Here is a 22,811-nt window from a genome sequence, read left to right on the forward strand (position 1 = left end):
TACAAAAATCATAAAAATCTGATATGTAAATAAATTTATTTAAAGTAAAAATTATTATTATTATTAAGAGATTTACGTCAAAACTATCAATCAATAACACAGTGATTACGTGATTAGCGTTTAGGTTTCAAAGAAAAATACGGTAAGTTTATTGAAAGTCATATTATAATTACCGGTAATTTTAATGGGTATATAAATATTAAAGTATTTTATTAAACGGTTTTTAAACTAATACACAATTGTATAATTTAATTGACTTGGTAATATTATGACTTTAAAAAAATTATATAAATTTACAAACTTGTAAGTTGCTGAAATAAAATTTTGTTGAATAAATTTCTAGAAACTTTTATTGGGAAAAATTCTAATAATATTATATCTACCCAAAAACTTTTTAGCAATACATGAATATATTATTATGCATAAATTATTATTATAAATGTTAATAATTTATAATAAATTTTGTTTATATAAATAATATATAGATATACTGTATTACGTATGAATTGATGAAAAATGATATAAAAAGTTTATAAAAACTAAACTTTAAAAGATAGACAAACTGTTTGTCAGTCATATCAAAAATTGATAGCAAGTGTTAGATATCATTCATCACTTAAATTCTTAGCCAAAGAGATACTGAAAGTGGTGTTTGTATTAGCAGCTAATAGTTTATAGATATTATCATTATATAAGAAAAATACAGACAAACTAAACAAAAATAAATGTTAGTTTTGTTTTCTAATGAAACGAAACATATAATGATTTCATATGTTATTGCTTACTGTAATTTGATTCAATAAATCCATATTCTTTTAAATAGATATTTGTCATCACTTCATATATATATATAGAAAGAGAGAGAGAGATCTTATATATCCAATGTCAGTGTTAAATAAAGAGTATATACGTATATAATAATATATATTTATTAGTAATTAGATTATTTTTATTTCGAGTATAAATAAAATTATGTATCTAACAAAGCAATAAATTAATCAATATATATATATATAATATATATATATATTACTTGTATTGATACTTATATACAGTGGTATGAAAAATCTATTAGCTATTGGAAAGTTAATAATAATAAGCTGATAATGAATATAAATTTATATATAAGATATATACTGTATATAGGAATCGCATCGTCTATATTATCATTATTTTCTTTTATTTAATAGTAATAATTTTTTACTGGATTTTCACATTAAGCCTATGAGATGGTATAGTATGTTATGGTATATCATATGCCGTATATATACTGTATATATATATTGTATATAAATATTGATAAAATAAATACTGTTGTTTAGAGATATTGTTTGGAAAAATGTTGTTTCCAAAAAAAATATATCTATATATATATATTAATAAACTCGAGTTTCAGTCTTACGGCTCTTATTTGGAGGAACAGTATCCTAACAGCTCTGGTAGTTATCAATGTACAGTCAGTTAGTCAGTCATATTGAACACTAAAACGTTAAATCTCAGTATATATAATATATAGTAATATTATTGGATTTTTGTTTTGGTATGAAACTTAAGTTTAGCCATTGAGATGCAATTTTTACGTATATATTATACTATATATATATATTGATAGATATATGGATGGATGGATGAGATCTAATTTGATTGTTTTACGCCACTAGTAATCAGTCAGTTACAGAATAATAATAATAATAATACAAATAAAAAATACGATTATATTATGTACAATAAATAAATATATATATATATATATACTGTAGTCATATTACAGTGTATTTTTGCAATTTTTATTATTTGTATTAGTCTTGTAGCTGATTGATCATTAGTGGCCACACAATAAAATTATCTGTAAATAAGCAAACAATTCAAACAAAACTACAATATACTGTATATATATAATATAAAACATTTTGTTTTGTAATACAACATATTTATTTGTTTGATTACTAATAAAATGTTATAAAAAAATTTAATTAATTTTTTTAAAAATTGTTTATGTGATGTGTGTTTCAATTATATATAAATATATATCCAATTTATTAGAAATTAATTTATATAAATGTATATATTTTTCAAACTCAACATATGTTTCATTGTTTTTGAATCTTGTTTTTATAATAGAAAAAAAAGAACATTTATTCAGTATTTTTAAAAATACATTTATTTTTTGTGCATTTTTTTGTGTCCATTTAGATGTATAAATTTTATTATCAAAAATAAATTTACATACTTTGTATTCAGTGTACATAATAATAACAATAATATACATTTTGTATCATACATTGTACAGTATTTGCATTTAAATAGTTTGTTTCATCTAATTTAATATGATATTTGAATTTTCATGTTGAATGAATATATTGAAATAAAAAATAATAAAAATAAGTTTTGTTGACATTTTTTCAATTTAAATTGTGAAATATATATATATATTGAGACTATTGAATACACAGTTGTATTATACGACAGATATATTTGATTTTTTTTCTCATCAATAAAAAAAAGATTTTCATAAAAATATATTTAGAGACAAATATTTCTTTTCTTCTTTACTCTCAGTGTATACGAGCTGTGCATTCAATCAGTCATAAGTTTGGTGTCTGAAGATGTTTTTGTTGAGAGATTGCATACAATATATGTTATTATATAATATATATACGATATATATATATAACTAAAAACACTCACTCTTTAAAACTTTATTTTTGAAAACTATGTGAACCAATAGTACAGTATTATATATATGTATGTCTATCATATATATATACATAATGTATTTAGTATACATAAAATGTATTACATAAATACATTACAAAAGTTATGCATTTTATCCACTAATAATCAATTATGAAAAATTGTATATAAAAGTTTTTGTAGTGCGGTTTCTATCTAACATTTTACTACCAGTTGTAGTACTAAAAATAATTTTTTTTTATAAAAATGTTGTCTTGAAAAACAAAACTGTTTTTAACATAAAACATATTTTTTCTCGTGTTTTCATTAAGATATATAGATAGATATAGATATATGTAAAGTGTTATTACAGTGTTATTATAGTTATATTCTGTAAAATGTTTAGCATTACTACTACAACAATAATTAGCACCACTACTACCAGCATTGATACAATTATTATAAATAATGCCATCGATAATAATAACAATGACATTAAGTATTTGAATCTCAAACCAAGTGATTATATTCATAATACTAATAATAATAATATTATTAAAAATAATTACAATAGTAATAATAATAGTAATAATAGTAATAATATTACATTAAACGGATTAAATAAATTAATAGTCAACATTAGTTCACTACAACCTAACGTTAATAATAATGACTATCTTTTTAAAACTAGCGAAATGTTTGAAGTAATATAATTTTTTTTATTAATTAATTTTTTAATTAAAGAATATTCTGTATAATATTTATATATAGTTAGGAAAAAATTAATTGTTATATTAATCTATATATAATAATAATAATAATAATTTTTAGGTTGTTATGTATTTATTATATACAATCATATGGTTGGCCGCAATTCTTGGCAATGGATTTATCATTTATATAGTGATCAAAGAGAAACCAATGCAAACAGTAACCAACCTTTTCATCCTAAACCTGGCCGTCGGCGATGTCCTAATGGCCGCACTGTGTATACCGTCGACATTTGTGGCCGACCTATTGCTTCATTACTGGCCATTCGGCTCATTCATGTGTAACATTGTTGGCTATTCACAAGCGGTCACTGTTTTCATCAGTGCCTACACATTGATTGCTATCAGTATTGATAAGTATGTTAAATAATTTTTTTTTTAGAAATTATTATATTTATAAATATGATACATAGATTTTCACATAGATTATTATTATTGGGTGTTATTATTATTATTAGGTAATAAATAAAATTTAAAAGATACTTAAATTTATAATAAATAATTTTAAATTTCTAAAAAAAAGTTTTCAAGTTAATAAATCAAACTAATTGCATAATTTAACGATAAAAGCGTGTAATATTTTTAACCTAGCTTATTAGTAACTTATTATTATAGCACATTACGCAACGCAAACCAACCACAAAAAATTATTTTTAGTCGTTTAACAAACCATATCATTGAACATAAGTTGTCATAATTTATTATTATTATTATTTTTTTGATGAGTTTAACCTAATTTTTTATTTTATTTATTTTTTTGGGGAATTTTTACATTCTGTTTGTTAGTTAATCATTGATAATATATTAATATATATCTTCTTATTATTATTAATTGTCACCAAAAAAAAACTAAACTAAATAAATAAATAACAGATACAGAGCTATATTGCATCCATTGAAGTCAAGAATAACCGAAATGAATACAAAACTGATAATTATGATCATTTGGTTCATATCATTGGTAACACCATTGCCTACAGCCATACTGTCCAAACTGAAAAAAATGAATCTCAATTCACCGCACATGACCTGTATTGAGGACTGGAATGATAACAATAAACGCTATTACTATTCGCTGACATTGATGTCATTGCAGTACATATTTCCGCTAACTGTCCTCATCTATACATATGTTAGAATAGCTGTCGTATTGTTTGCCAAACAAACCCCCGGAGAAGCTGAAGACCAAAGAGATCAGAGGATCAGGGCTTCCAAGAGAAAGGTTTTTTTTATAACTTTTTTTAATAGCAGTTTTTATGATAATTTTATTGTTAGTTTTATTAATGAAAATTTTTTGAAACATATTTATCTATTATCTATATATAATTTTTTAATATTAAGAGAAAACATTTATGCAAATATTTATAGATTACAAATTTTAATTATAAATTCAAAATATTTACCGTAATCTATTTTTATTAGATATATATATATAAATTTTAATCAATTAATATATTATCTATTTTTTAAGATTGTAATTTATAATATTTGTTTATATAAATTTTATTATTTATACAGTATATGAGAATTTAGAAAAAAAATATATGAAATAATTAATAGTTTAATATTTTATAATTGGGCTAAAAATATTTTAATTACTCTAATTACGATTTTATGCAGTAAAGTATACTAATATATATATAAATAGCGAATTATTAATTTAAATAGTTTATATTAGAAATTATTATAATATAATAGTATATTATATAATAACAATATTTGTCATAAAAGCATTTTTCTAAAAATATAACATATTTATTGCACACATAAGTTATATAATCAAAAATAAAATTTTTGACCTAATTATAACATATTATAAATATTATATTATATATATATTCATCAAAATAGATGATCAAAATGATGATGTTATGTGTACTATCGTATGCCGTTTGTTGGCTACCATTGAATACAATTATTTTGATCGGCGATAAAATGCCCGACATCTGGAAACACCAGTATATTATGATTATATGGATAAGCAGTCATTGGCTGGCAATGAGCCACTCGTCATACAATCCTATCATCATATTTACGATGAACGCCAAGTTTCGGCTATCATTGAAACAACTATTCACTAATAGGCGATCCCAACGATCCATACGTACGCCGACACTGTTGGCTACGATTAACAACAATTTACAGATACGACAGTCTATATGATAAGCAACACCAAAAAAATACATTATATATATATAAACTGTAAATTATATACCATATACTGTATATCTATCATTTAATTACTTTTAATTCATACAATTTGTTTTTTTTTCAATGTTGACATTAATTAATTTACTTTGAGTTTGTGTAAACTGATTTTATTATTTATTTTATTTTATTTTTTGTAAAAATATTATTTTCCAAACATGAGTTTTAATTCACATGAGTAGTGTCATTGAGTGGTGGGGTTGTTGTTGGCATATATTGATTTTATGGACAACTTAATCGGGCATTTATATAAGTATTTTGTGTGTGCACTTTTGGATAAACTATTTTTAGTTATCTAAACCCTTATGAAAAATACTTGACACCCATTACGACCCTATTTGTGACATAATTTTGAATTTTTCACATTTATTAAAGCAATATTCATATACAGTATATTTAGATATACTGTACAGAAAAACATATATTATAATATGTAGAATAACTTATATATATCATATATATAATACTTTATATTGTATACAATAAATTTAATTATAAAAGTCTATGAAATTCAAAATAAACAATAATATATTGTTTATAATATGTGTTTAATGCATTTCATATATATATTTATATATAATATTAATATTTAATATATTACTACATATACTGTACTATATTATAAATTTAATTCATGTGTATTTTCACGATTACAGTGTATTTATAAAATTATACATTCCTTGAAAAAACATAATTTACAGTTAATTTAGTGACCAATTAAAACCTAAAGCTTTACATCAAACATACATAATATTTATTTAATTTATTAACTATAATACTATTTTTATTCTTACATGTAATTTGAAAATATATTTTAAATAAATTCTAATAATAATAATAATAATAATAATACTGTATAATCTAGAAATACCTATATATATTAAAAATAATATATAACAATGTTTATGTTAAATTATTTATTCATAACAACAAAAAGAAATTGTAATACAGTATACACTAATATATTTAATATTATATATATATTTATATATAAACTTATACAGTATATCATAAATTTATATTGAATAATACAAATAATTTAAGTTATATTAGTAAGAAAAAAATTATATACATAAATAAATTATTAACTTATAAAAACCAAAAAAAAATTGTTTTGATCACGTAACTAACTTCCGATTATTTATACTAAAATTAAATTATCCTAAAACTAAACTAAATAGTATTACACAAATAACAAAAAAAAAATAAAAAAATTAATTATTAAATAAAATGATATTATTATATGTAAATTAAATTTAAAATACACTAATTTGTTTGTTTGTTTGTGTGTTTGTTAGGCCTGTGTTTGTAACAATTGTATTAACATAACAGTAAAGGGAACGACAGATCCGAGAAATGTGAACACAAATCGCTTATCTATGTTAAAGGCATTCCATACTTTGTACCGACTTTTACCATAACATTGAATACATTTTTGTATTAACACTAACTTAAGGGTATCGTCGCCTACAGTAAAACAATGGCTATCATTGCAAACTAAATTTAACAGATCATTGTCGGTGGGTCTCAACGATTGCCAATAGTGTATGGAGTAAATGAATATCAAATTAAATATCGATAGCAATAGATACTCGAGGGTACACTCGACTAGTTTGCTAACTGTTTTGTTGACCGCCAGATAAGTTAGACGCAAACAGGTCGACACAAACAGTTCGGTTAGCCATAGAAATGGTAGAAAACCCAGTTCATCGTTGAATGTTTGTTTCAATTTGTTAATAAAATAGATTTTTTGTCGCAAATCAACAAAACTAAACCCACGGATCACATGCTGGTCACCGGCGCCGCCGACTCCAACAAAACTGGTAGTCATCGACCTATCAAACAGTTTCTCTTCCATCACATGTATGCCGTAACATATATGTAGTAATAGTATGAGTGAGACAACTAGCCAACCGGAACAATAGGTTGTCCACAATATGGCCACCGAGTATGGCCATTTTGTCCATACATTACCGATAATTTTAATGATGTAAAATACGATTAACAAAACACTCAATTGAATGCTAAATAGTCGCAACTTTTTTCGTTTGTATTCACATAATTTTCTGCCAATTTTTTCGTATAAAATGTTAATTTTGTGAAATTTTATCATAAAATTAATAAAACTGATTAATATAATAATCGATTTTATATGATATGATATGTTGTATAAGTTTTTTTTGATATCATTTTTATCGCCGATCTCACCGAATGATCGATGAATAAAGAAAGACATTATTAAAATAGTTTTAACTCTTAACAGAAAATAAATGCATTTTTTAAAACATTTATTATTTTGATTTAAGTTTATATTGAAACCAAACAGTATTAATATGTAATTTAATGGAAAATTAAATGAATTCATTTTTTTATGAAACATTAGTTGTTATTAAACAAAAAAAAATGTTATAAATTATTTAAAAACACATTTTATTAATTATATTATTATTATATATATATATATATATTCAATTAAATATATTCAATATTAAATTCTGGTTAAAAAAAATATTGAATATTTTTTGGATGTTAAGCATTCAGAGACTAAATAATAATGATATGATAAAATAGGAAAATATTATATTATGGTTAGTGTAATAACTATAAATATACTTTATATTAGACCATATATACTACATATATATTTATATATTGTATGACCGTTTAGTAAACATTATTATAGTTAATCTAATATAGCCAAGGGGTGACCGCATCACAATTCATATCATATACAATATAATATATCATATATAATATTTAATAAATCAATTTTGAATTTAATTTTAATAATAAAAAATATAAGTTTATTTAAAATAATTTTTTATATAATATAATAATTTAATTAATTTAATAATAATAATAATAATAAAAAAAATCTATATATAATATTATTATTAAAAAAAATATTATTGATACACTTACCCTTATTGATCATCTATTATTGTATTATAGCAAACTTACAGTAAATCGTATCATAAACTTTAATTAAATTTTTTCATATACAGTATAGTATACATTACTATTGATATTATTATGTAATTAAATGATAACATCATATGACAAATAATTTAATACTAGAAATTAATGGTATAATAAGTTTCAATTTTATTTTATTTATTTATTAATAACATTTATATTAAGATTAAAAATTATTTATAATGTCATTTAAAACAATGACTTAATCTAATTTATGAGATATATATAATAGATATCTTAATATTATAAAAAAATTAAATAAATTAATACATTAACATAATTTGTGATAAAATATAACTAAAACTTATAAATTTATATACATTTAGTTAAAAAAACATTATAATTAATGCAATAATATTAATTACATCTAAAAAGACATAAAATTAATTATCATCTAATAGTACACAAATAATTAATTATTTATGATATCAATTAATAAATAAAGTATAACATCTAAAAATTTAATTATATAAACAAAAAATAATATTATGATTTTAGACATTGTCAATTACAAATATAATTTAAATTACAATAATTAATGTTAATTAATTACATATGACTTCAATATGAATATAAAATAAAAATTGTAAAAAACATTTTTATAAATAATTATTTTTTTTATACATACAGTATTATTAGTACTATTATGTAATTTATCTGAGATATTGCTTTTAAAATTTAAATGCAATGCAATCTAATTTTTATATTGATATATATTAAATATATAATATATATTTGATAAAAAAATTAAATTTATATATTAATTATTATTATTATTATTATTTTTAATTAATCTGACATTAAATTAGACGCCATTCAAGATAACTGCTTTGAATTGTTTGAACAAAAGTGTATTAAACAGCGAATCTTTTCTATTGATTAACTCTTTTGGTGAACCAATTTCGCTGATAACCCCCTTATCGACAACAATAATCTTATCGTAGTCCAAGATTGTCGATAGTTTATGTGCTATTGATATAACTGTTTTGTTTGTTTGCCTAATCAGATCCAATACCAAATGTTCGGACTCTTCGTCCAGCGAAGAGGTGGACTCATCCATCACCAGAATAGTTGACTCGCGAAGAAGCGCTCGGGCTATACAAAGCAACTGTCGCTGACCTGTACTCAGATTTAGACCCTCTTCAGTGATAACGTCGTCCAAAGATTCAATGCTCTTATTTAGATTCAATTGTCTCAAAACTGTCCAAATTTGTTGATCAGTTAGTTGATTGTTGGGATCCAAGTTCTCGCTATTGTGTTCATCATATCATTAGTTTTGTTGAGTCATTTAAAAAATAATAAAAATAAATAATAAAAATTACCGAATTGTTCCCGAAAATAGGACCACATCTTGAGGTATGACCGACAGTCTACTCCTGAGTACACTAGTGGTCACATCGTTTGCGATGTCTATACCATCGATAAGTATCTTACCGTTTGTTATGTTATTCAATCGAAACAATGCATTAATTAGCGATGATTTGCCACAACCAGTGCGACCACATATTCCGACCTAATATATAATTTTAATTATTTTTAGTATAAATAATAATAATTTTTTTTAAAAATTAATTAATTTTTAAAAAAAACCTTTTCTCCAGCTTTTATGTGAAAGTTTGCGCCTCTGATAACAGTATCGACGTTTGAATCGTATTTGAGATTAACGTCAATAAACTTGATTTCACCTCTTTTAGGCCATTCCTCTGATACTTGTACTGAAACAACAACAACAACGATATGAAAGGTTTTGTTTGTTTTATTTAGATAAACAACTGGTTGACCAAAAAATACATACTTAAGACTGGATCAGCCAATTGGTCTTCAGTTTCCAACTGAGAGAATTCGGTAACTCTTTCGACAGAATTCATATACATTTCAACTGAGGCCACATTCCTGACCACCCAATTGAGATATATGGGCACCAGTAGTGTATAGGTCATAGCCATTCCCACATAAGCCGGACTCATATTCAAATGTATGGCCGTCCAGATTGAGGCAATCGTAGCGCAAAACAATATAACACCTCCTAAATAGTCCAATGCTATGCCTATATACCGGTATATAATATTTATTATTATTATTATTGATAACTATTAAACAATTAATTAATAAGCTTTTTATTATCCAATACCTAACCAACAGTTGGCCGCATTGACCATCAAAAAGCATATATTATTGATGTCCAACAGTTCGTAGATCTTATCTGTAAAACTAATTTCTTCATTGAATGCCCGAAGTGTGGCCAAACCGTCGATGGTTTGGCTGTACAGCGAAAATATTGGCGATTTAGTGATTGAGTCCAACCGTTGCAATTCACGGGACGTAAAGCGGAAAAAGTGTTGAACAAAATAGTAGAGTATGAGTATCGGTATTATGGCTATCGAAAAGTACGGCGTGATTATGATGTCGACGATTATGGCCGACACACAGAGGAATACAAAACGAAGTAACACTGGAAGCGTTATCGGAAGTTTCTGTGAGAAGTAAAAGACATTTTTTAGGGGGTTAACCAAAATTAACAAATCTATGGGTCTATTATCACCCGAAAAAAAATCTTTACACAAACCTTATCGATGGTATTCATGTCGTTGGAAAACCTGTTGATAATACGTCCGAATGGCGTGACATCGAAGAACCGAAGCGGACATCGGATGATATTGTCGAGCATTTCCGAGTGAAGAAGTCTGACCGCTCGTAACGATGTCAACTGAGACAACAGGTTAGCCATAAGCGATATGACTATTGTGATCAACGATAGCAATGCGTAGCCTTTTATGTAATACTGAAGCTGACTGTAATCATTGGCCAGAGAGACGTCCGACTTTGACCACTGAGCCAACCAAAAGTCGGAAACTACTTTAAAGCCTTGCGTTGAGATTATAAGTAAAAGACATGTCAGCGACAGCCAAATTGAACACTTCTTGAAGTAGGAATAGTAGACTTTCTTCGATATGGATCCGGTCTCTCGTTTTTCGTTACTCATCAGTCGCATAGTGGCCACACTGGATGTCCTTCCGTTTGAATGTTTACGTTTGAGCTCTTCAAAGACATCGTCATTCAGTTTGATCTCATCATCAGATTCTGAGTCGTCATTCTTCTGATCGTTTCTTTCGTATTCAGCGCCGATGTCGAGCTCTTCTTCTTCTTCCTCTTCTTCGTCGACTTCACGAATCGAAGTATATGAGACTCTCGATGTCGTTGAGTTCAACCGATTCATCTGCGGTCTCATCCAGATATAGCCACCTGATTCGGCACTTGTCGACAAATGAGACGAATTGCCATAACTTGACTTCGAGTCCATTGAATCTTTGGAATGCATTCGCCTGAATGGTGTCGACGACCGGTTGACCACCGATTCTTCAATGTGTGAGCCGACTATCGTTGGGTCGTCATTGTCGGTCCAGTCGTGACACGGCAGCGGACCCGACGGATCGTGACTTAATTGTCTTTAGAAATATAACAGATATTTAATGAAAACAAATCTATTTAGTGATAACTATTCAATAGACTTACCGATTGAACGACACTTGTCGTCGTTTCGGTTTTTTAGGTTTAGCCGATGGCATCTGAAATGATCCGCGACATCCAATCTTATTGGACGACAACATTCTGACCAATGATTTCCGTTCTTTGGTTGTTCCGCACTCTTCGATGGTCACCTTTCGGCGCATCTCTTCCTCTTTATTACGAGCTTTGGTCCAGTAATCGGTTAAACTTGGATCTAACCGCTCGATTTCGGCATAACTGGCCGAATGTTTGATGGTTCCGCCCGATTCTAACACTATAATATGGTTGGCCTTCGGTATGTACTCGAGTTTATTGGTTACCATAATTACCGTACGTTTTTGTTGTAACATTAGTTTCTTTAAATAACAAAACAAAAAATAAATAAATTGTATATAAAATCATAATTTTTTTTTATATCAAATTACTTTAATAGCGTATTCAAAGATATGATTTCCCACAATCGGATCCAACGCTGACAGTGTGTCATCCAATATGAGTGTATTGGCGTACGAGTACAGAGCTCTGGCCAATCCGATCCGATCTTTTTGACCGCCGGACAAATTGATTCCGCGTTCGCCGATCTCTGTCTGGTCGCCATTCGGTAGTATTTTGATGTCTGTCTCGAGTGCACAGGCTTTGAGAACTTTATTGTAGCGCTTATGTAGTAACGGCGATCCGAAAGTAATGTTCTCCTGAAGCGACGTATTTATTAGCCACGGATTTTGGCCGACATAACCGATAAACGTATTCAATTGACACCAATTGACTTCGCCGCTGATGCGTATCATTTCGCCGGTAATGGCGGCCAACAGTGACGACTTGCCGCTTCCGACCGGTCCCACAATAAGCGTCAGTTTGTCTTTAGGTATGGCTATATTGATATTGTTTAGCACATATTGTTGACACATGCAGTCGATGTCGGCGTTTTTATCGTCGTTGTTGTCCAGACTCCAAGTGAAACAGCCGTTAACAATACGACAACAGACTTCATCGGTGGCGCCAACAGAGTTGGACGAACTTTTCTTCTTGACTCTTGTCTTGGGTTTGATTACCGGCATATCATTGTTGACATTATTATTAGTAGTAATAATAGTATTACTATTGATGATCGGTTGACCGGCATTGCCATCGAAACTGGATTTGGTCTCATTTTTTACATAATATTCATCGTTTATTAGATCATTAGTACGTCTCTGCAATGTCGTAGTCTTGGTTCGCCACGGAATACTCGGATCCACTTCCGGTATCGACAAGAAATTAGCCAATCGTTTAGTACTGATAACTGCACTAATCATTATCGGTATTACCTATTATTATGAAAAATAATTAATTAAATGCTAATTATTTTTTAACAGATTTCAGAGGACAGGTATATATATATGTTATATATGCTTACAACTGGAATAATATATAGTGGAACAGTTAGCTGATTAAACAATGCCAGTCCAGTGAATACATGCGATGCAGACAATGGTTTGCCCTCTATATAAGGATAGATGGCAAATGTGACCAAAGTTACCACTATAGCTGATCCTTGTGTTATAAATGCTTTTTATGAAAAATAAATAAATAGTTAATTTTAAGTAAATTATAAAATAAAAAGTTTTTACTATTAAGTGCCACATAAATGGCATCCTTTTTAAGGACACTGAGCTCTTTATTTCTGATTTTGTTGACGGCGTCGGCAAAACATGACTCCCAACCCAATAGTTTCAGGAATTTTATTCCCATAAATAGTTCAGTTGTTTTTCGGATCCTTTCGTCGGCAATATCCTTATAAAACAAAAATTGTTATATTTTTTTAATTTAAAGGACTTGTCCGGAAAAGACATTGAAATATAATGTTAAGGATATTAAATATTATACAGTAGTGACCAAATTATGACATATAAATTACATTTAAATAAAGTAAGTTTTTATTCATATACAAAAATAAATAATATAATTATGATAAAAATGACATAAAAATGAAAAAATAATATTTATATATATACTGTATATATAGTAATTTACTAAATTAAAAATATTATTGTAATTATATTGAAATAATGTTTTAAATGTCATTTGTAATTAAAATGTTATGAGAAGTTGAAGTTTAATACTAAAACTTAAATAACTTTATTACCTATTATCTGAATAAAATAATTATTATATCATTTAAAAGTTTTTTTTACTTTCTTTAATGTTATGTTAAAGTTTCAATAAAATCTATAAATATTTGACAATTCTCGGACAAGACCTTTACATTTAATATTATTTTTTCAGACAATCAGAATTATTGTATAAAAATTATAAACTTTAAAACTCGTAATTATATCTATTATATATATTATATATATTTATACTGTATAATATACAGTGTATATACTAGTGATATAACATACAAAAAAATATTGTAAAAATATGTTGTAATTATTTTCATAAATTATATATAGAAGAATTAACAAAATATAATAATATATATATAATAATAATAAATTCTGTTTTTATACTATTCACTATGATTTATAGTAATAATAAATATTAATAAACATAAAAAATATTAGACAATTTATTTAATACAGTTTCTAAAATTAATATTTTAGGGTAATAAAAATTTTTAAAACTGTAATTTTACTCATTTAGATTATCGGAAAAACATATTATCAGTTATTAGAAAAAAATAATTCATTAATATAAATATATTATAATTTTTATAATATAATCAATATCAAAATAGTATAAAATATAGTATAGAGAAAAATAATTATCAATAGGTTATGTTAGTTAGTTTAGGAAGTATTTGTGATATATTATTATAATCAATATTTTATAAGTTAATGATATTGTAGATTAAAAATATAAATAAATACAATGTCGAGTCGTGTGCAATATAATATAATATTTATATTGAATAATAAATAAAATAATTAATTATCTTAATTATGCAATAATTGCCTTATAGTGTGTCTATGCGATTATGAAATTAAGGATTTATTAAAAAAAATAAAATTAATTTTATCATTATTATGTTATTTTGTTTGTGCAAATTGTGCTTGAAATTATTTTGTTTTAATAGTATTACACAATTTAATCGTTAGATATGCAAACTATTTTAAGCCACCAGTAATAATAATAATAATAATAGGAATTATATCAATACTTAATAATTTTTTATAATTGATATATATATATATATATTGATAAATTTATATATATTTATATATATATAATAATTATAATATAATATAATTTATATACCATTTCTTGTTCTTGTATTTTTGATAAATTTGTTGATATAAAATATTGAAGTGGTGCCAATACAAAGATAGTGGCCGCACCTATCAGAGCACTGTAACCTAATTGACAATACATTAGATACAATAGTAATAGTATCTGCAAAAAAATCAATATATAAAAAAAGATAGACAACAATTAGTTATTATATTAGAAAAAAATAAAATTATGATTTTTGTTTGTTTGTATGTATGTATGTGTGTATGTACAATATGTTTAACAACTATAATTAGGTGATTAAATTAATTTATAATGTGTACTTTAACAGTATTATATGTGTGTGTGTTTGAATACATTGTTATATTTATGATTTATAACATATTTGAAAACAATTTGAATTATTTGTACTTGAACAAAATTGATATATAAAATTATGCTTAAATTTGTTTGCTTTATCTAATAGTAGATATAATTTTTTTATGATTTATTAAAATGTTTCATAAGTTTGTAACAACAACAACAACATTATCTTACTTTCAGAGGAACGGCCCATAAATAGTGTCCCATTGATAACAGCTATTAGACGCATAAAAACAATTTTATGGGACATAGAAAATAAAATAACAAAAAAAAGGTTAATCCAATAAAATTAATTAATAAAAAACAATAAACAATACTATAATAACTAATGCCATACCATAAACATATTGTATGAGTCAATAGACATATGGTTGACAATAGATCCGATATCAATGCCCGATTGAACTGTCATCCTAAGGGTCTTATCGTAAACGAGACACTAAACAAAAAAATAAGTATACATTATAAAGCAAACAATTTATTACATAACTTGTTATAATAATAATAATTGCTAGTATTTTATCTCATAATCCCTAATAACTTATACTACATAAAACATCATAAAACTACAAGTATAATATACTTACTTTTTTAAAAAAAAACATCATAAAAATTAGAGCAATTTAATATTATATAATATCTAACTTGATCAAATAAAATAAAAAACTAAATAATTGTTCAAATATTTAATTAAACAATAATAAATTATATATTGTTATATACAAATAAAGTATTATTATTATTATTGTTACAACAATTATAATGACATTTTATTTTAGTTCATTGAAACCCTTAAAAGCCGACATCAAATATCTATTAAAATATTATTTATTATTATTTATTTGTTGTTGGCTTACATTGAGAGCTGTCTTGAGATGAATGCCTTCGGCGTTAACCAAATGATTGAAATTGTTTGAAAACGTCGACTGCAAGAGTGTGGCCAACAATACTATCAGTGCAATGATGTAGCCGTTGGTCAAAAACTGTGACCATTTCAGACAATAGTAGTCCGGCTGGTGATCAATGTCCGGATAATTGTCGGCAATCATTGACTGTGTTTTGTTTACATAGGTTAGTATATAATCGATAGAAAGCGGACCAAACAGTCCAAACAGATCGGCCCCTATCTTGATGAGGGCGCCCACTGCTAGTGAACTCCAATAGGTTTTCCAATAGCATAGCCATAGTTGAGATGGGCTACAGTTCTGTCAGTTTTATTTTTTTTGTTAATAATTTTTCGTTTATATATTAAAAATCGATAATCAAAAACCAAAATTTTTGTTTATATTTTTTATTACAAACCTTTCTATCCGGAAGTGATTTAATAAATCTAATGAATTGATATTCAGATGTCTCTCTCTATATATAGACAATAATAATAATTATAATATAAAATCACATTTTAATATAGTTTATGGTTTAACAATATATTAAAAAATGCATATATATATAACTAACATTAGGCAACTGTCCCAGGTCATCCAGTTCCAGTGGCCTACGGTAACCTATTTTAAGTATCGGCAAAAACCAACTAAACGTGGCTTTCGATATAATTGAACTATAATTTCGTAAATATTTTATTTGTTTGGTTTGATGTCCAGTTATATCGGCTATATTGACTGTGTCCTCGAGTTCAATGGTCGGCACATATTCTGGTCGTTTGAAACACTATTTTTTAAAAAATAGGTTTTGAAAATAGTTTAATTTAAATATAATCAAAAAAAAATTCTCAATATATACTATTCATATAGTATTATTCATATAGAAAAAAATCTATATCTTTTATTGTAATATTAATACAAATTATAAGTTAAAATAACAAATATAGTTAATTCAAAAATAAAATAATAATTTATTATTTTATTCATAATAATTAGGGTTAAGACATAATTAGGATTTATGTAAATAACTATTAAATAAATACTTATGTGACAATATTTCTATTTTGTTTGTTTGTTTTATTCAAACATTGTATTTATTTAAATGTTTGTTTTATAATAGTTATTAAGTAAACTTTTTTTTGTGTCTACACAATGATGTTATCACTTTTGTAAAAACAATTTTTATGCTAACACTCTATTAATGTATACAACAAATGATAACTAATAATATTAAATGAATGAAAAATATAACAAATAGTCAGCAAAAAAAATAATAAAATAAAATGTTTAGTAGTGTTCTGTAAATATCATTATAATTTTGAATGGAAACTAAATTTCACACATTTTAAAAATATTTGTATTTAAAATTTATTATAACTTATTAAACATTTTTGTTGTAATTAGTTAAATATCTATCATTAAATAAATTCTCTCTCTCTCTCTCTCTCTCTCTCTCTCTCTCTCTCTCTCTCTCTCTCTTATTGATTGACATAACAATCTTGTAAAACAAAAATAAACACAACCAGGATATATAGGCACACATTTTGTTTAAATGTAAATATTTTCTTAATCTAATATAGAGTTATAAAAATAGTATTGTTTGAACTCATAAAATAATTTTTTTTGTAAAAAAATAAAAGATGACTTATATATAATAAATTTAAGTAACAATTTTATAAAATGCAATAATTATGAAAACAACATAATTACTAAAAATACTAGAAATATTTGTAATAATCTTTTAATAATAATAAAATAACAAAACAAAAAACACAGACATTCAGTACAAACCATTGTTCAAATAGACTGTACTTTTCAAGTGATTAAAACATCAAATTATATGTCAATAATTATTAAGCTATGGTATTAAACAATTAAGATTTTTTACAGCAAATAATTATTTACTAAAAAAAACAACAAATTCAATCCTCTATCTCTCTCTCTATAATAACAGTTTTGTTTTAATGTTTTAAATATTTGAATGATAATTGAATAGAAACTTTTTTTGTGATAAAATTAAATCAATAATTCATACGTTGTTAGGTACAAAAAACCATATGTTTAAAATATAAACTTTTTGAAGTTTTATATTTTATATGTTATATAATTTAATGAATAATAGTATTCATCGATTATTTTTTTATGAGTAAGAAAAATAAATAATTTTGTAAGAATAATTATATAAATATATTTTTTCACAAGAAATATTATAAATATATATATATATAAAATCATTACTTAATTATCATATTTTAAATTTTTTTTATTATTATTTAGGTTATTCAACAACAACAAAAATCTATAACTATAAGCTTATTTTTATCTAATGATTGTATAGTTTCAATAAACAATGAAATATATATTTTTGATAAATGACATATCATTGAATAAGTCAAATAGTTTTAATAGTAATATCAATACATTATTTATATTGCAATCGGAACTTAACTAATACATTGGAATTTCAATAATTTAGATAATCGACTAAAATATCATACATTAACTAATACTATAAGTATTGAATATCTTTAAAAAATAACAATTTATTATTACCTTTAAAAAGTGATTAAAATAAAAAAAATGTTTTTCAAATGGGATTTTCCCATTTAATTATCAGAGTGTATTGAGAATAAATAATAATAATAATAATAAAGAGTATAATAGTTATAAGTATTACAAATTTTATTAAATATATTCAAATAAAACTTTTTATTTTAAAAAAACCATTAAAGTAAAGTATAGACTAATCATAACCTAAAATTATAAAAAAAAAGTATTTTTTAGTTTGAAATTTATAATATAAATTGAATTTTTTTATTATAAATATTCTCAGAAAGTATATAATCAATAGTTTCATAAATTATTATAATTATTATATAATATATTATAATTAATTTCCCGTACATTTAAAGTATATTATTTTTTTATTTGACTTATAAGACTATAGTATATGAAATGTCTACAGTATTTTTTTCAACAAATAACATTAAACATTAAATAAGTACAAATCATTAAAATAAATAAACAAATTATTGAAAAAAAAATTTAATGATAAAAACATGAAATGATAAGTTAAATGATTGATAATTTATTAGTTGTCGGCATTTATTTATGTGTATGTAATTTGAATCTATATAAATACAAAACTAAAATACATTATATAAACAATTATTTATTTTATAAATGTTTTATTTGATAATAACAAATCACTGTACAAAATGATCTCATATTGTACTAAAAATACTTATTAAGCGCAATGATGATGCTTAAAATTAAAAATAATATACATGTTACAATTATTTTTATATTACTTAAATTAATATTTATCAGTATCAATAAAATATTTTTATTTTAAACTTAATAAATGATAAAAATTATTATGTATTTAAAATAATTATACTATATTTGTTTATTATAATACTGATATTTTGAAATATTATCCATTTTAAAAAAAAAATCATAATAAATTAACTGAAAATTAATTGTATAATTATAAAAAAATTAGTAATAATTGCTATTTCCTCTATATTTTATAATTTATTATAATTTTTATAATAAATTTTGATTTCTCTAACTAAACAATTACATAAATGTATAATATTATTAGTGTATAAAATAAATTTAATTGGTGTAAAATATATTAAATGATAATTTATATAAAATATAAGATAAACAATTACATAATTAATTAGTTAAAAATAAAGTGTTTAGAAATATTGAAAAAAATTATTATATATCTTAGTTTGAACTTAAATATTAATTATAATAACAAAAAAACGAATTTTTAGTAAATAATTTTTTATAATTATCTAAAGTCATATGTTTTACTTTAATATCATAACTAATTTTTATTTTTATAAAAATTGTTTTGTATTCATAAATTTAACATTACAATCAATGCTAAAAATTTAAAGTACAATCAACTATTATAATCATTAATAACAAAATAATTGTTTATTAATTGTTTATTAAAAAAAATTATTTCAATTAGTTTATCACTTCAAATAATAAGATATAATAGTTTTAATTACAATTACTAAATCTCTGACTAATAGATGCAATTGATTTTTTATTTATTTTATTAGTCAACACTTTCAAAATGTAAATTAATTGAATATTTATTATTATAATTAAAAACAAAAATAATAAACACCCTATAAATAATATAAATAATAATAATAGGAATTATAACCCACAATTAATATTAATAATATTCATATGAATTATAATAAAAAAAAATACCGTAGACTATCATAATTGAATTATAATTATTATTATTTTATTTATTTTGTTTTTCATTTTATTGCATATTTAGATATTATTACTTTGATATTATTGAAGGACATTTATTTTTTTTGTTATTGTTATTATTATTATGGTGTACTATACTAAAAAAATTTTTTTGCTAATATTTATGCAAATTTCCAATAATATAATATTTATAATAATATTAATTTTTTTTATTGCTAATAGATATTAGGAGCAAATCATTTAGAGAGATAATTGACAGTTGAAAACAATGATTTAGAAGAAAAAAATCATTTACCTGTAATTTCCTACAAACATATCATTTTATTTATTTATTTTTTATTATTATTATTAAATATATATATTTATTATTTTATTTTTTGGTTCAATCACTGTTTGTCTGAGACTTTAGTATTTATTGTTGCAATTAGTGATGCAATCATTTACTGTACTATCGTTGTCATTGAAAAACATATGCACTTAAAATGTCATAATATAATAATTAATTGCAACTTATGTTGGACAGACACAAAAAGATTAAAAAAAATATTATTAATTTTTATTTATAATATAAATATATATTTTTATTATTTCTTCCCGATTACAATGCATTGCATAATGTAATATCAAAAATTGAAATATTAGTATAGTCTATAGTATAGTATACTTTATATATTTATATGTAATTATTTTTATTTTATGCATAATAATAATAATAATGAGTGAGTGAGAGAGAGAGAGAGAGAGAGAGAGAGAGAGAGAGAGAGAGAGAGAGAGAGAGAGAGAAATATTTTAAAATAAATTATTTTTTGAATAACTTAAGTAACGCAATGTTAACAATAATAATCATTTTTTAAAAAAATATGCTAATTATCAATTGAGCATACATAATCAATCAATTTATATATATTGTATACCTATAATAGATATTAAATATTTCTATAAAATTTTGCAATTTTTATTTTTAAAAAATTTAATTTATGCAATTTAAAAATCTATTAGTTATTAAGCAAAAATAACAATTATGATTTTAATCAATAATCAACAATAGCTCATTTATTATGTTTTTTAATATAAAAATTAACTAAAAATAACACAAACAAGTTAGTTTATGCAATAATACATCATAACATCATAACCCGGATAATTTTGTATTACAGTAAACAATATAATAAAATATAATATAATATATAAAAATAGAAAATTATATAATAACTTATTAAATGACTTAACTTAATTATACTTAGATTAATAAAAACAAAATTATTTTAAAAACAAAAAAATTGCAAATAATAACATGTATAACATAGCAGTATTAATATTTAAAATAGTAATAATCAATTAATATCAATAAAAAAAATCAATAATAAAACTTAAAAATCATAATTACCGGTTTGAAAAGTATAGCCAATTCAATGAATACCAATAATGAGTAGACAATAAATAATATAAAATAAATATAAACTCTCATTAATTGCCAATAATGATCACTATTGTTAGTGGCAGTGATGACACATTTGCTTAGGGATGAAATTTGTAGGCAAAACCAAAGCGATGCCAACAAAAGTTTAATAAAAATTGGTTTGCTTTTGATTTTGCTATTCAATTGTTTGCCAACTGTTGTCAGTGCTATCGTTGAGGACAGTAGTGTCGACAATATAGCTATGAAATCAATGGCAAAGAAATGGCTAAATAAATGCCAAATGAGTATCAACTCTAAGATGAGCACAAAATTGATGAACAAAATTAAATACAATGAAATTTGTTTAACTATTTTCTCGATAAATGAGTTATAAAATTTGCTTAAATAACAGTTTAAATATTTGCCAGTTTTACTTTTTAGTAAATTATTTAAATTATTATTACTATTATTATGATTACTATAATGATTATTGTGATTATATAATGAACTTTCATTAAGCAATCTAATGGGCGATGAATTGTTTGCTAAAGTTTTCAAATTATTTTTAGT

General features: G+C 23.6%; 2 protein-coding genes across 2 annotated transcripts; one reads left to right on the forward strand and one right to left on the reverse strand.

Annotated features, from left to right (window-relative positions):
* Positions 1–3,352: 3,352 nt before the first annotated feature.
* On the forward strand, positions 3,353–5,608 carry LOC128963910 (RYamide receptor-like). Its single transcript, XM_054310454.1, has 4 exons — positions 3,353–3,377; positions 3,505–3,800; positions 4,317–4,665; positions 5,295–5,608. Exons 1-4 carry the CDS (start codon positions 3,369–3,371, stop codon positions 5,604–5,606), a joined length of 966 nt encoding a protein of 321 aa, XP_054166429.1. The 5' UTR covers positions 3,353–3,368; the 3' UTR covers positions 5,607–5,608.
* Positions 5,609–9,432: 3,824 nt separating this feature from the next.
* On the reverse strand, positions 9,433–22,427 carry LOC128964388 (ATP-binding cassette sub-family C member 9-like). Its single transcript, XM_054310977.1, has 17 exons — positions 22,230–22,427; positions 17,169–17,378; positions 17,013–17,069; positions 16,568–16,915; positions 16,048–16,149; positions 15,885–15,926; positions 15,375–15,509; positions 13,745–13,907; positions 13,531–13,682; positions 12,560–13,441; positions 12,141–12,490; positions 11,194–12,073; positions 10,759–11,101; positions 10,423–10,674; positions 10,218–10,342; positions 9,950–10,140; positions 9,433–9,877 (listed from the first exon to the last, which is right to left on the reverse strand). Exons 1-17 carry the CDS (start codon positions 22,308–22,310, stop codon positions 9,433–9,435), a joined length of 4,758 nt encoding a protein of 1,585 aa, XP_054166952.1. The 5' UTR covers positions 22,311–22,427.
* Positions 22,428–22,811: the final 384 nt, after the last annotated feature.

This window comes from Oppia nitens, unplaced genomic scaffold (genome assembly GCF_028296485.1).
Source record: "Oppia nitens isolate AA-2021 unplaced genomic scaffold, nextdenovo-longstitch-racon4-pilon3 scaffold8_pilon_pilon_pilon, whole genome shotgun sequence".
NCBI classification, from domain to species: Eukaryota; Metazoa; Arthropoda; class Arachnida; order Sarcoptiformes; family Oppiidae; genus Oppia; species Oppia nitens.